General features: G+C 38.6%; 1 protein-coding gene across 5 annotated transcripts in view; it reads right to left on the bottom strand.

Moving 5' to 3' along the window:
* Window positions 1-1598, bottom strand: part of srgap3 (SLIT-ROBO Rho GTPase activating protein 3) — a 67846-nt gene extending 66248 nt beyond the window's left edge. Inside the window, exon 1 of one of the 5 annotated variants that reach the window (XR_007941875.1) lies at window positions 1043-1598. Coding sequence is in view for 4 of the 5 variants with exons in the window: in XM_051948115.1 (XP_051804075.1) it covers window positions 1043-1106 (64 nt within the window). In the remaining variant the exon portion in view is untranslated. The remainder of the gene's footprint in view (window positions 1-1042) is intronic. The other 4 variants (XM_051948115.1, XM_051948117.1, XM_051948116.1 and 1 more) reach the window with 4 other exon arrangements.
* Between the last annotated feature and the right edge of the window lie 11815 nt (window positions 1599-13413).

Genomic DNA, 13413 nt, shown 5'->3' with positions numbered 1-13413 from the left:
GCTGCTCAACTGTGCATCACCATCTGCTCAGCCACATACTCTGCTACATGTGCTGTAGAGTGCTGACAGTGTTGTACGATGTAAGAGATGAGACAAACATCTTTTTCCATAATATGTTCCAAAAAAGAAAGCTTTACTATCCATGTATACACAGATATCCATATATCCGTGACAGGCCAATATCAGCTGATAATATCGGCCAACTGATACATCAGTCAGGCTCTGATTTTTCCACTACTGGAAAGAATAAACCGTCGCTTTATCACTAAATTAGGAATACATGATAAAAACTGCTCTGATGCTGACAATCCTGTGACACCTGAGGTCACATGATTGCCGACAAGCATAGGAAAAACATCATAGATATCACGGCAAGTGTCAAATCCTCTGCTTATTTTTTTAGACTCTTTTAAATCATTTGTAAAATCATGTTAAAGAGCCATGGAGCGTAGAAAAAGGAGTGGATGGTGACATTAAAACAAAGAGTGTGTTGTCCATAATGTCAGGAATCATTGACAAAGAATCAAAGGCAAAACATGAGCGGAGTGTGATCAGGTCTCTGCATTAAATTTACACCCAAATATCCGTTTATCATCTCCCACCACAGCAAACCAAACACAGGCCTGCAACACATGAAAGAAACGAGGTGCAATAAAGCAGCCAGACTTCCAACCTGCACTGACTTCCTTTTACCCAGCAACAAAGCAGACACAACCAGGATCCAAACCAAGTGATGACAAATTAACACTGAGGACACACAAACCGCTGCTGGTTAATCTAATGAAAGACAGGAGGAGAGCCTGGAAATCAAAGCGGAGCTCCCTGTGCGCACTCTGCTGCTCCTGTCAGTGGATGGACTGTCACGGTTTGCTTGAAATCTGACGGGAGAAGTCCGTGCGTGTGCGTGCGTGCGTGCGTGACTGTGTGTGCAAAGGTGAATGCAGCCTGTTGTGGAAATACGAGGAGAAGAAGCAAATACAGGCTGATCAAGTCGACGGACTGGACTGTGCATAGACAATGAATCACAAACATCACAGCTCACCTTTCACTTGGGTCTCGTAGTCTGCTATGATCTCCTTATCCTTCTTGAATTTGGTGGATGACATGGTTCCTCTGGGTGTAGGGGGACACCCTGCAGCTCGGGGTCTCCTTTGGCTCTCTTGCTGTTGAGCTCTTGCAACGTTGCAGCGCGATCCTCCGTTTTCCTCCTCTCGTTTCTAGAGCCCGTGCATTGGGGACAACAAAGGCGTAACGCTGTTCTTTAAAAAAAAAAAAGAGTAAAAATCTCCCTTATCGTGGAAATCGGTGCAGAACTAACACTTGAGCAGCGGTAAAATGTTGCATTCTTCTCCTTGGCTTCCTCCTGCTGCTGCTCCTCCTGGTACCAGGCAGCTCTGAGGCTTCAGAAGGAAGACGAGGGGGAGAAAAAGACAGAAAACGAGCTCAAAACTGTAACAAAAACATGATGAAGAGCGCAGAGCGACGCTTGAATGCTTCCAGCAGTCAGGTCCTCGTACCTTCTGTGGCCGGAATGAGCAGACATGCGTACGAGCGGCACAATTCACACTGACAAATTGCGCTGCAGGGAAACAGGAATTTAAAAGATCGTCACGTGAGCCTCCTCATATTGTCACACACGCGCACGCACACACGCACAGCCCTGTTTCCATCACTCCACATTACACGGACTTTACATTAATTTCCTGGAGACTAAACCTAAACATATTTGCCTAATCCTCACCTCCAACTTAACCTAAACCGCAAAAGAGAAGTGAAGCACCCACCGAGTTTGATTTTGTTCCCACAGCACAAGTAATTTGTCATTTCTTATATTTTCAAATGGCATTTTGTTCGTTATATTCATGTCACTACACTGTAAAACATAAAAATGGTTTTAAAAGAGACATTCAAAGTGCATAAACAACATATTTCCAGCTTGAAAATTAGTTGACGGCATCATTTTGTATTGGATTGTGCAGGGAAATGCTCTGTTTCACAGGTCTTTTCATAAATTCTAATGAGCAAACACCTTCAATAAATGGATAGACCAGACAGTTCAGCAGTGAAACACCTTTCTTTTACAGAATTTTATGAATTATTAGTATCCAGCATCTTCACTAAACTAAAGGACACAGAACACTTCTTCAACAGAACTGTTTTATTTTACAGATTTGGCCTGAATAATTTCAATCAAATGAGCTTTTCACCACACACCCAAGATTGGTAAATAGTAATATTCTGGCAGACGAAAGAAGCACACACCACTATCTTTCAGTGCTCCAAAACACTTTTGCTGAACTTACTCTGATGCAAATTTGCAGTGTCAACCAGTTACTAGCATCTTCACAGCCCAAGCTGTGAAACCAAAAATGGCCTTTCTGTGTTGTCACCTACTAGCCTAGCCACGCTAGACAACCCACGGCAACGAATTTAATTCTCTGCCAGGGTGGGTCTAGTTACCCTCAATAAGGCTCGAGGTTGGATGCTCCTAAAACTGGCCGGACGAATCACCATGAAGTGTAGAGTTAGAAGGCGGGCGTAACTAAGTGACGACAGATGCGCAACGATTTTGACAGAACGCATCCTCTGATTTCCGGCGCTCTTGGAGTCTATTCGTTGCGCTGATTGGTTGTATACCTACCCAATTGCTGCAGAGTGATTTGATAGACAACCTTTTAGCCCGCCTCCCTCCCTGTCGAGCGTGCCTAGACCCTTGCATCCTCAGAGCATGGGTCTAGTGTGGCGAGGCTAGTAACCTACCTTATATGCTGCTAAATAAAGTGGACAGTGACACGGGTTTACAAAAGTATGAGTTTTATTTGAGTAAATCAATATCATGAGTAAATATCTGATGACAAAGTCCAAAATTATAATCAACCATGAAGGCACAGTGAGGTCCAGCAGCGTTGGTGATTATGGCAGTGATACAAAGCTCCTCAGGGAGGCCTTTCACACATTCTCAGGTGTGGACGACAATGAAAAATTAAGCCCTCGAATCACCAACAAACTCTTGCAGCATCACTGCCAGACCAGTGAGGGAACAGAGGGGCAACATGTCAAAAAGATTCATCCTCAAGACCTACAATGTGTCTCTGAGAATACACAGATGTGTTGTAAGTCTTTGCATCATGTTGGATGTAATGGAAAAGTTAGCTTAATTCCAATAATCCACAATTACAGAGTTTTTAAACAAAAGTATGCCAAAATACGGCATGTTACCTTAAAAATATGAGGAATAAACATTACATCATGTTGGCATTATTTATATAAGGAACAACATATTTCAGTACCGAGAATTACTGTCATTTTACAAAAGTTGTACGTAATTTAAGAAAACAAAACAAATACAGTATGAATTACATTTTTTACAAAATAATGAAAAATAAATGTGATTTGGCATTACTGGCACAATATTTAAAATGATGAGTTGTTAATTTCCAGATAGTGGCTGTCATTTCACACACCTCCTTAGAAATTGCAGTTATTTTCAGTCAAATTAGGATGTTTTTTACAGTGTACTTGTAACCACCACCTGTCTGCTCACTTTTCATTTTTACAGAGATATACCAAAGAATTACCCAGCCTAAGCCCAGCATCATCCCCTCTTTGCATTCCATTGCCATGGAAACCTCACATTTTTATCTCAGCACTACTTTCACCGTGGACACTGTTAGTTAGAGGCGTGGTACATCTCAGGAGGCGTTATGATGGATAATCTTTGTGAAGTGAGAAGCCTGGTGGTTAAACGGCTTTGGGATGATGACAAACTGGTACCTCCACAACCACTGATACTTTGATGTGCAATCATGACGGCACGCTGCAGTAGCTGCAAATGTACACAAGCCGTTATCTCTGAAAAGGAAACTTGTCCTCTGCATCGCCCTACTTCATTGCAAACGTGCATTTTCTTGCCCGTGTTGCAATCATTGTTTGCTCTCCCTCTTCTTACTGACAGAACTGATGTTGACAGTGTGACAACAACAATGGCATCAATCACGACAATGTCTTTTGCCTCTTTAGAAAATAAAAGATAGAAAATACCTATAAAAGCAAGAATAAATCAAACAGAGAGGAGAGAAGCACTCAATTGTATAAACTGTGCCAAACTACTAAATGAGAAATATGGCTGAGCAGAACAAAGAACACAAAGCTGATAAAATATTATAGGAGAAAAATTCAGAACCTCTCAAATGTGACTAAAATTTGTTCAGATTTCTCTCTTAAATGCATTATGATTTTACACATGTGCCGATGCAGTGCTAGTGATGTATTCCGTACACAGCATTTGCAGTCATGTCATGAAGAAAAGCAGCTTTTCCAAGTATTATAGTGAAAGAGACTGAGTGTGTCTCTTGACAGATACTGTCATCTCAATGCGCCTCAACAGGCCGGGGGGACTCAGTTTGTTGTCTGTCACCTTTGCTATTCTCAGTTCGGGAGGTACCAGGCTGTGTTGACTCACAATGAGGTGGCACAAACCTGCATTCTGACACACCGGAGAAGACCTCTGCATTTTATTTGCAGCTCGCAGGCACCACTATACTATAAGAACAAAAAAGAGAGAAACGTTGCCACTATGAAATGCTTATAGGTTAGCTGTAGACTCCTCAAACCTTTGTTATCGTCTAACTGTGGACACGGTGTCTTCATTTTTTTTTAAACGACGAAAGCCCAAATTATCAGTAAACAATAATATCAAACAGACAGAACAAACATTCACCAAGAGGGTTTTTCACAACCTGTCATTAAAAAGTTGCTCTCATTAATGACTTTTAGATGATTTATAATATATACTGGTAAATGTTGAATTAAACATTTATGTCATTACATTCCACAGCATACAAGATGCCTTTTGCTTTACATTTTGGCTCTGTCATTCACATTTCAAACTTTTTTTTCCAGCAGTTCAATGTGTTCAATAGGCACATGAATCTTTACACTGAATATAAAGGAAATTACACTTGCAAAGCAACACTTCAACACACCAATCTGAAAACATCTAAAGCGCCATTCTCATAGGATGTTGAGTGAAGGTGCTTAACAGAAGTGTTAAGGATCACAAGTCCACACCTTCCTTATTGTGCTTCTTTTCTTTTCACATCTCTGCTCTCTGTCTTTAACTAGACTTCATGTGTTATAACAATGTCTGCCATCTGTATCCAGAATGAGACTTTTAGCCTGGTTGGTGCCTAATAGCGTTAGGGGATGAGCAATAATTGGAAGGAAGATGTTGGGTTGTGCTCTTCTGAATCTACAAACAGGCAGCACTGCTAAGTACATCGATTGGGCATGACATTATAGCCACCTGTCTAATGATGTGTTAGTCTCCTTTATGCTGCTAAAACTCCTTTGACCCAGTGGGATATGAACACAGGACCTCTGGGGATGCCCTGTGGCACTGGGATGGTGGCAGTGAATTCTGTGGGTCCTGTGAGTTGCAGGGTGGGACCTACCTAGATCAGGAACATGTCCTGGAACATCCCACAGATGCCAAATAAGATTTCGATCTGAGGAGTATGGAACCTGGGTGAACAGGGGGTTGTTTGACCTACGGTGGGCGGTACATGTCAAAACATTCACAGAAATGTCAGGATTGAAGGTTTCCCAGCAGAACGTTACAGATGATCGATGTTATTCACTTCACCTGTTAGTGGTCAAAATGTTGTGGCTGATCAGTGTGTGTCTGTGTAGATTCTCAGTCATATGAGTCGTGATAATTCTAAGAATTTCAGTGAAAAGCAACTGAACTGCACCGAACTGACGTTTCACCTCTTATGCAAGAGGCTTCTTCACTTCTGAAGAACCAAAAAAAAAAGTCCAGTTGCTTTCCACTGAAGGTCTTAGGAGCAGCAGTTTGCAGTATAGACAGTGTGGGTGTAGATATGTCTCTGTTCTTTACCACCTTTCTTCTTTCTTTTTTGTTTAATCAGGGTCAACATGACTCTGTGCATATTGTAGTCGGTTACATCATGGTTCATTCCTGCATGTCTTAGCTGCCTGTCATTTTAGCGAGCCAATTTGTTTTGTATTTGTTGATAACAATTACGCATTGTCATGGTTATGACAATTATGCTGAGTGTAGATTTATCAAGCATGAAGTTAAATGTGTCCACCCTTCGCTTTTGATATCATTCTTTGTTAGCTTTAGTTCATCATGTGGATGCACTTTCATATCTTTATCATGTTTCATGAGACAGTAACTATTAATATTTAAAGATTACTGAGTAATGAATTTTCAAGCTTCAGTTTCTTACAGTGTGCTACAGAGAACATGCTATATAAACAGTAAGTACATGTGCAGTGTATGTTTCAAATACTTTCTAATGGCATTTATCAGTGTTGCCTCTGAAATATTTGTGTAAGGAGGCAGACTGCAGTGCTGGAAACATCTCAGTTGGCTGAATGTGATTCCATAATTAATGATTCTATACAATTAGAGGCATCAATAATCCTCATACTACAGGCTATTCACATGTATATACACACGTGGACAAAATTGTTGGTACTCCTCAGTTAAAGAAGGAAAAAACCACAATTCTCACTGAAATCACTTGAAACTCACAAAAGTAACAATAAATAAAAATTTATTGAAAATTAAATAATCAAAAACAGCCATTACTTTTGAATTGTTGATTAACATAATTATTTAAAAAAACAAACTAATGAAACAGGCCTGGACAAAAATGATGGTACCTCTATAAAAGATTGAAAACTATTTGACCAGAGTGACATGATTAACTCAGGTGTGTCATTTAATTGACATCACAGGTGTTTCCAAACTCATAATCAGTCAGTCTGCCTATTTAAAGGGAGACAAGTAGTCACCCTGCTGTTTGGTGAAAAGGTGTGTACCACACTGAACATGGACAACAGAAAGCGAAGGAGAGAATTGTCCCAGGACATCCGAAAAAAATGATAGACAAACATCTTAAAGGTAAAGGCTATAAGACCATCTCTAAACAGCTTGAAGTTCCTGTGACAACAGTGGCTCATATTATTCAGAAGTTCAAGACCCACGGGACAGTAGCCAACCTCCCTGGACGTGGCCGCAAGAGGAAAATTGATGACAAATTGAAGAGACGGATCGTTGGAATTGTATCCAAAGAGCCCAGAGCAACCTCCAAAGAAATTAAAGGTGAACTCCAAGGCCAAGGTACATCAGTGTCAGATCGCACCATTCGTCGTTGTTTGAGCCAAAGTGGACTTCATGGGAGACGACCAAGGAGGACACCACTGCTGAAAAAAACTCATAAAAAAGCCAGACTGGAATTTACAAAAATGCATGTTGACAAGCCACAAAGCTTCTGGGAGAATGTCCTTTGGACAGATGAGACCAAACTGGAGCTTTTTGGTAAGGCACATCAACTCTATGTTCATAGACTCAAAAACCAAGCATACGAAGAAAAGAACACTGTCCCTACGGTGAAACATGGAGGAGGCTCAGTAATGTTTTGGGGCTGCTTTGCTGCATCTGGCACAGGGTGTCTTGAAAGTGTGCAAGGTACGATGAAATCTGAAGACTATCAAGGCATTCTGGAGAGAAATGTGCTGCCTCGTGTCAGAAAGCTTGGTCTCAGTCGCAGGTCATGGGTCTTCCAACAGGACAACGATCCAAAACACACAGCCAAAAACACCCAAGAATGGCTGAGAGAAAAGCATTGGACTATTCTAAAGTGGCCTTCTATGAGCCCAGATCTGAATCCCATTGAACATATGTGGAAGGAGCTGAAACATGCCATTTGGAGAAGACACCCATCAAACCTGAGACAACTGGAGCTGTTTGCTCATGAGGAGTGGGCCAAAATACCTGTTGACAGCTGCAGAACGCTCATTGACAAATACAGAAATCGTTTAATTGCAGTGATTGCCTCAAAAGGTTGTGCAACAAAATATTAAGTTATGGGTACCATCATTTTTGTCCAGCCCTATTTCATTAGTTTGTTTTTTTAAATAATTATGTTAATCAACAATCCAAAAGTGATGGCTGATTTTGATTATTTAATTTTCAATCAATTTTTATTTATTGTTACTTTTGTGAGTTTCAAGTGATTTCAGTGAGAATTGTGGGTTTTTCCTTCTTTAACTGAGGGGTACCAACAATTTTGTCCACGTGTGTATGTAACACAGTGGGCAATAAAGGAGTGATGTCTGGGTTCTAGATTCAAGGTGTACAGTATCATTAAGTAGTCCTGCTGTTATCAGCTGCACTTAATTATGTGATTTCAGCCTCATAGAATGGCCAGATACTTATCTCTGGTCAAACACAGGTTGATTTCAGAATGTGACTCAGTATTAGGTTCTATCCAATCAGTTTAAGGTTCCCGAGGCTCTAAAAACTGCCTTTTGACAAAGATTTACTTACTTTTGTTAGAACTTGTTGCAATGCAAGACTCTTCTGGTTTTTGTCATTTCTTGATGCAGCTTTACACTGTCATCAGTTATCACGCTTTGATGCTCAGAGAGAGACATCTCCTAGGTAGGCTGCATATAATCTTCCTCAAAAAGTCATTTCATGTCTCTGTAATATAAAAGAACTGTGCCACAAAGAAAAGGATCTGAAGAATAATCTCAGTGAGGGTCTTCTCAACGCTGGGAGAGAATCCCAGAGTAAAGGCCTGCAGGGCTTTGCAAACTCGCTTTGACGATATTCCCTCATGCTTCCATGCGTGTCTTTTCTTCAAATTGCATGATACTGCAGCTGGAGATAAGAGCAGCTCTTCAGGTCTGCTTGTGATTTGTACACAGGTCAACCAGCACTGTAGTTGTCAGTTTATAACATGCAAACCTGAAGCTGCAGTTTCTTTTCACTGTCAGCTACTCTTTGTAAAGGGACTGAATCCATGCATTATGCAAAAACTTGTTTTTGCCAAAGTTTTCTGCAGTGACTGACTGTATTCTATGCAACACTGACCATCTGTTATGCAGAACTTTTTGTTCCCTGATACGAACAAACACCCACTTCTCTCTCAGACTTCGCACTTACTAATCAGTTGACCTGCAACATGAAGTCAGAAAACAGCAAAACATTTTCAATAAACATGGCATGTGTAGTGTGCAGAGGCATGAAGCAAGCAATGAGATGGGCATATTTTTCTCAGTGCAATCACAGTAAGTAAGGAAAGCAGCGAGAATAAGCATCATTTTCGTCCACAAGTGTTTAGTAAAAGGCAAAGGATTTTATTCAACTTGCCATTCCCCAGAGGTTCAATTAATCACAGGAGGAAATGTGACACAGAGGAGAAGACAGTTATTCTTGTCAGCACCCTCTACATAAACTTCATTAATCACAAATGATAAATGGGTGGATGGAGATTATGGGTGACTATATAGCACTCTGTCTGAGATGTCTGCACTGGCCACAGGAGAGACTAATAATTTAACTAAAAAAAAATAAAATAAAATCAATGGCACTGTGTCTGACTGTACTATCATAAGCCACTTTAACAGAGAAAATGTAGCTGCATACTGCCACTATGAGAAACTGGCCTGATATGTGTTTGACTGAACTAAGTATTATTATTTTTCTTATCTTTCTGCTGACATCAAATCATTCAGTTCATTCAAAAGAATATATGAGGAAACTTTTTGGTTCTCTGTAAGACCAATGAGTGAAAGTGTGAATTACAGTTAGATGTGAATTGAGCAATCTATAATTGCAGACAGAAATGAAAGGAAAAAGAGAAGGTAGTTTTTATTCCTCCCTCATATTTCTTACCCACTAGACCTCCTCAGGGCATTTTTGTAATGTCTCTTACACGTCATATCTCCTGTTCTGCTCTTTTTCCAAAATCAAAATCAGCTTTATTGTCAATTCTTTGTTATGTACATGACATACCAAGGATCGCAGTTAGCTTACTCTCTCTTCGTGAAACAGTAGACATTAAATAAACACTGTACACCAAACAGATTCCAAGATAGAAAAATATATATACATTTACAAATATAATCTAAAAATAAAATATAGAAGTTTACAGAGGCAAAAGCTAAGTGAATGAAGAACTAGAAACAACTAAGGTGAACTAAGAACAAAGGGGGCAAAACTAGGGCTAAGCAACAACTAGGAACTAAGAAAAGCAGAACTGAGTGAAATGCAAACATGGCCATCAGATAAAGTGGCATGACAGATATAGCACAGAATATTCAAAACTGTTTTTTAAAAATTATTATTTAACATCTGTCACTGCGGAGATAAGCTCAATGTGGAATTAAGTGTTTTTTAAAGGCCTTGTTCTGCATCGCTGTTGCTGGTTTGCATTTATTTATTTTTTGCTGTCGTTTTAAATCTCACCCCAACACTTTATATCATGGCGCCCTCTGCTGATCACCTATGGTAGTGATGTACCCGGAAGTTTTAGCCGGTCAGGCCAATGACGTATATATAGAGCTCTATATATACGTCATTGGGTCAGGCATCTGGAACAACTGCTGTATTCTCAAAAAGAACAAATCACTTTTTTCTCAATCTTGGATTGATAAAAAAAAATTTTTTGTTAAAGACCTGGTAGATAACGATGGTAAAGTATTGCAATATGAAAACTTCATTCATAAATTCCAATCTCCCAAAGTTTGCCAGCAGGACTTCTTCATCTTATAATAGGCCACCAGATGGCGCCAAATCCAACAACTAACACTCATCTGTTTGTTAATGGTATCAATTTCCTTGACAAAACAATGCAACAATAAAAAAATAAGAGAATCTATACAGACAACAAAACGAAGCCAACCTACATGCAAAGCCAGATGGAATTTACAGTTTCCTGATGTTAACTGGAAAAAACATGGATGATGCCATTCAATTACTGCATAAACAACAAAATTAGAGAAATTCATTTTAAAATTATACATAGATATTACCCAACAAATGAAATGATATCAAAGTTCACTGACATTGACTCAAACAGTTGTTTTTGTTCATTAGCCACAGAAAATATCATCCACCTCTTTTTTAATTGTACTAATAAAGCTAAATTATGGCGAGATATTGAATCTTATCTATCACGTAAATTCGCAACACCAATAAATATTACCTTTAAACACATCTTAACTTATTTTCACCACAAAAATAAAAAGATTGCTAAAATAGTAAATGCGTTTATATTATATGGAAAATATCACATTCATAAAGCAAAGTTTTCAAACTCAAAACCAATATTTACTGTATTTTTGACTGACATAACAAATTACTTTGACTCATTGAAATGTATAACAAACAAAATATCCACTGACTTGTTTAATATTTTTGAAGAAATTATGTAAATCTGTTTGTATTCTCCTGTTTGTCTACTATTGTCATATTTGTCTATTGATTGATTTATCTTTATTAGTATTTTTTCCCCCCTTTGAGTTTATTGTTATTTTTCCTTTTTCCTTATTGGTAACGTTAAAATGAAATGAAGTCTATGTATGTGTAAATACATCCCACTGTAAATAATGTATATATGCACAATAAAAAAAACAAAAACAAAACATGATTATCAAGATGCATCCCGTCAGCAACAATCAGATTTCCTTTAGGGGTTCTGGTTTTTCAAAATAAAACAAATACTGATTGTTAAGCATGGTAGCCAATACATTTAAGAAAAATATTAAATTTGACTTTAAATGTAACCCTTTTTGTAGCTATAGAGGCTGAACATAGAAATAGCAATAATTACATTTAATATATTTACACTTGGTCAAAATTATTTTATTGGCTAAAAATTTTATCTGAACACACAATTTTTCTGATTACATTTGCCTCTTTGATTAAAATTTCTATGCCCATTCCAGGTGGTTTTGAACAGCAGACATGATGTGTGGTGACAAAGGAAAAGCTAAAGTGTATGTGTTTTAAAAGAACAGCACAAAACAAGGTGTTATTTTGGATCACTGACAGATTCCTAATTCAGATTTAAAACTAAAACATTAAATTAGAGGTAAAAGAAATCATATTTTATGCAGTCTTTAATAGAAAGGAGAAGGAATTGTTTCTGTTTGATTAGAGTGTTATTTATGCCTATGATCACAGTGGCACGTCTATAGACAGTGCTGTTTTCTCACAGGATATCACACATTTTGTTCACTCCTCACTCATGCAAATGCTTGACACACACTCATTTCACAAATGCACATATGCACACAGGTGGTAATGGATAAAAAAAGAGCAACTTCTCGAAATAGAGAAGTCTAAATATGCAGTATGCAGGACGTTACCTGTGCTACATTTCTTCACTCTTCAGTAACAACCAGAGATGTACAGATGCTAAAGGAGAATGTAGAATGTTATTGTGATTCTTTAAATATGTACGTAATAGTTTCAATACTCACAATCTTTTTTTTTTTTTACCTTGACAACATGCACATATGATGTTTGTTTTTATCACTGGATGACACATCATGAGAAAAAGAGTCAGTCAACACCATGCCTGAGGAGTCCCACCTTGAAACTGCAGGTTCCCGTTGAAATGTCCTAAAGCCATGGGTTAGACTTCCAGGTAATACTTTCAACTTGCAGGGTGGAGCTCTCTGAATTCTTCTTCTTTAGAATCAGCTTCCAGTTCCATCAAGTATGGCTGTCAAGCAGATTTACAGTCTTTCAGCAGAATTCTAGATAAGCTGGTGTACTTGGGTTGCAGCAAGAAATGAAGGCTGGATGAGGAAATAGAGGTAAAGACTTCATAGATCTGCACCTTCTAAGTAAAACAATGGTGTAGAGTTACATCTAAGCCATTTTAGGTCATGAAAGGGTTAGTTTTATTGGAAAAAACAACAACTAATATTTCTAAATATACAAGTTTGAAACAGAGAGAGTTTTTAGTGGTTTAATCAGTGACCAGAGATGGATTTTGATATGTAGCCTCAAATATTCATCTGAGAAAGATGAGGAAAGGGCAATATAGTACACAGAAAAACAAAGTCCTTTGTAACATTGTTTTGTTGTACTAATGAAAGTAAGTCTGAGTAAGTTGATGTCGTTGCAGTGCACCTTTAATTCTTTATTTGTATCTCCAGATGAACCATTTTAAGCAGTGTAGGGTTGACCTAAGGGAACTGTGATTTCATCCCTATAACAACACAGTCACTTAGTGAGAGCGGAGTAATAAATCAGACTGTTGTCGATATTTAACCTATTCATTTGATGTAAAATTTGTTCTTTGTGTCCTACTGTTTGCCTCTGATTTTGGATGTTTCAGTGGTTTTATAAGGATATATTGACACACACACACACACACACACACACACACACACACACACACACACACACACACACACACACACACACACACACACACACACACACACACACACACACACACCCACCCCCTGTATTTGTTTTGTTAACAATTATATGATTTAAATGAGATTTAATTCCAAACTTTGTAATTAGCTGGGTTGGCTCAAAAAGCAGAAGTTGCATTGATACTGGTTAGACTG

The sequence above is a fragment of the Acanthochromis polyacanthus genome, chromosome 5 (assembly GCF_021347895.1).
Source record: "Acanthochromis polyacanthus isolate Apoly-LR-REF ecotype Palm Island chromosome 5, KAUST_Apoly_ChrSc, whole genome shotgun sequence".
In the NCBI taxonomy this organism is placed as follows: Eukaryota; Metazoa; Chordata; class Actinopteri; family Pomacentridae; genus Acanthochromis; species Acanthochromis polyacanthus.
Note: the sequence above shows the minus strand (reverse complement) of the source record. Positions and strands in the feature narration are given on the sequence as shown.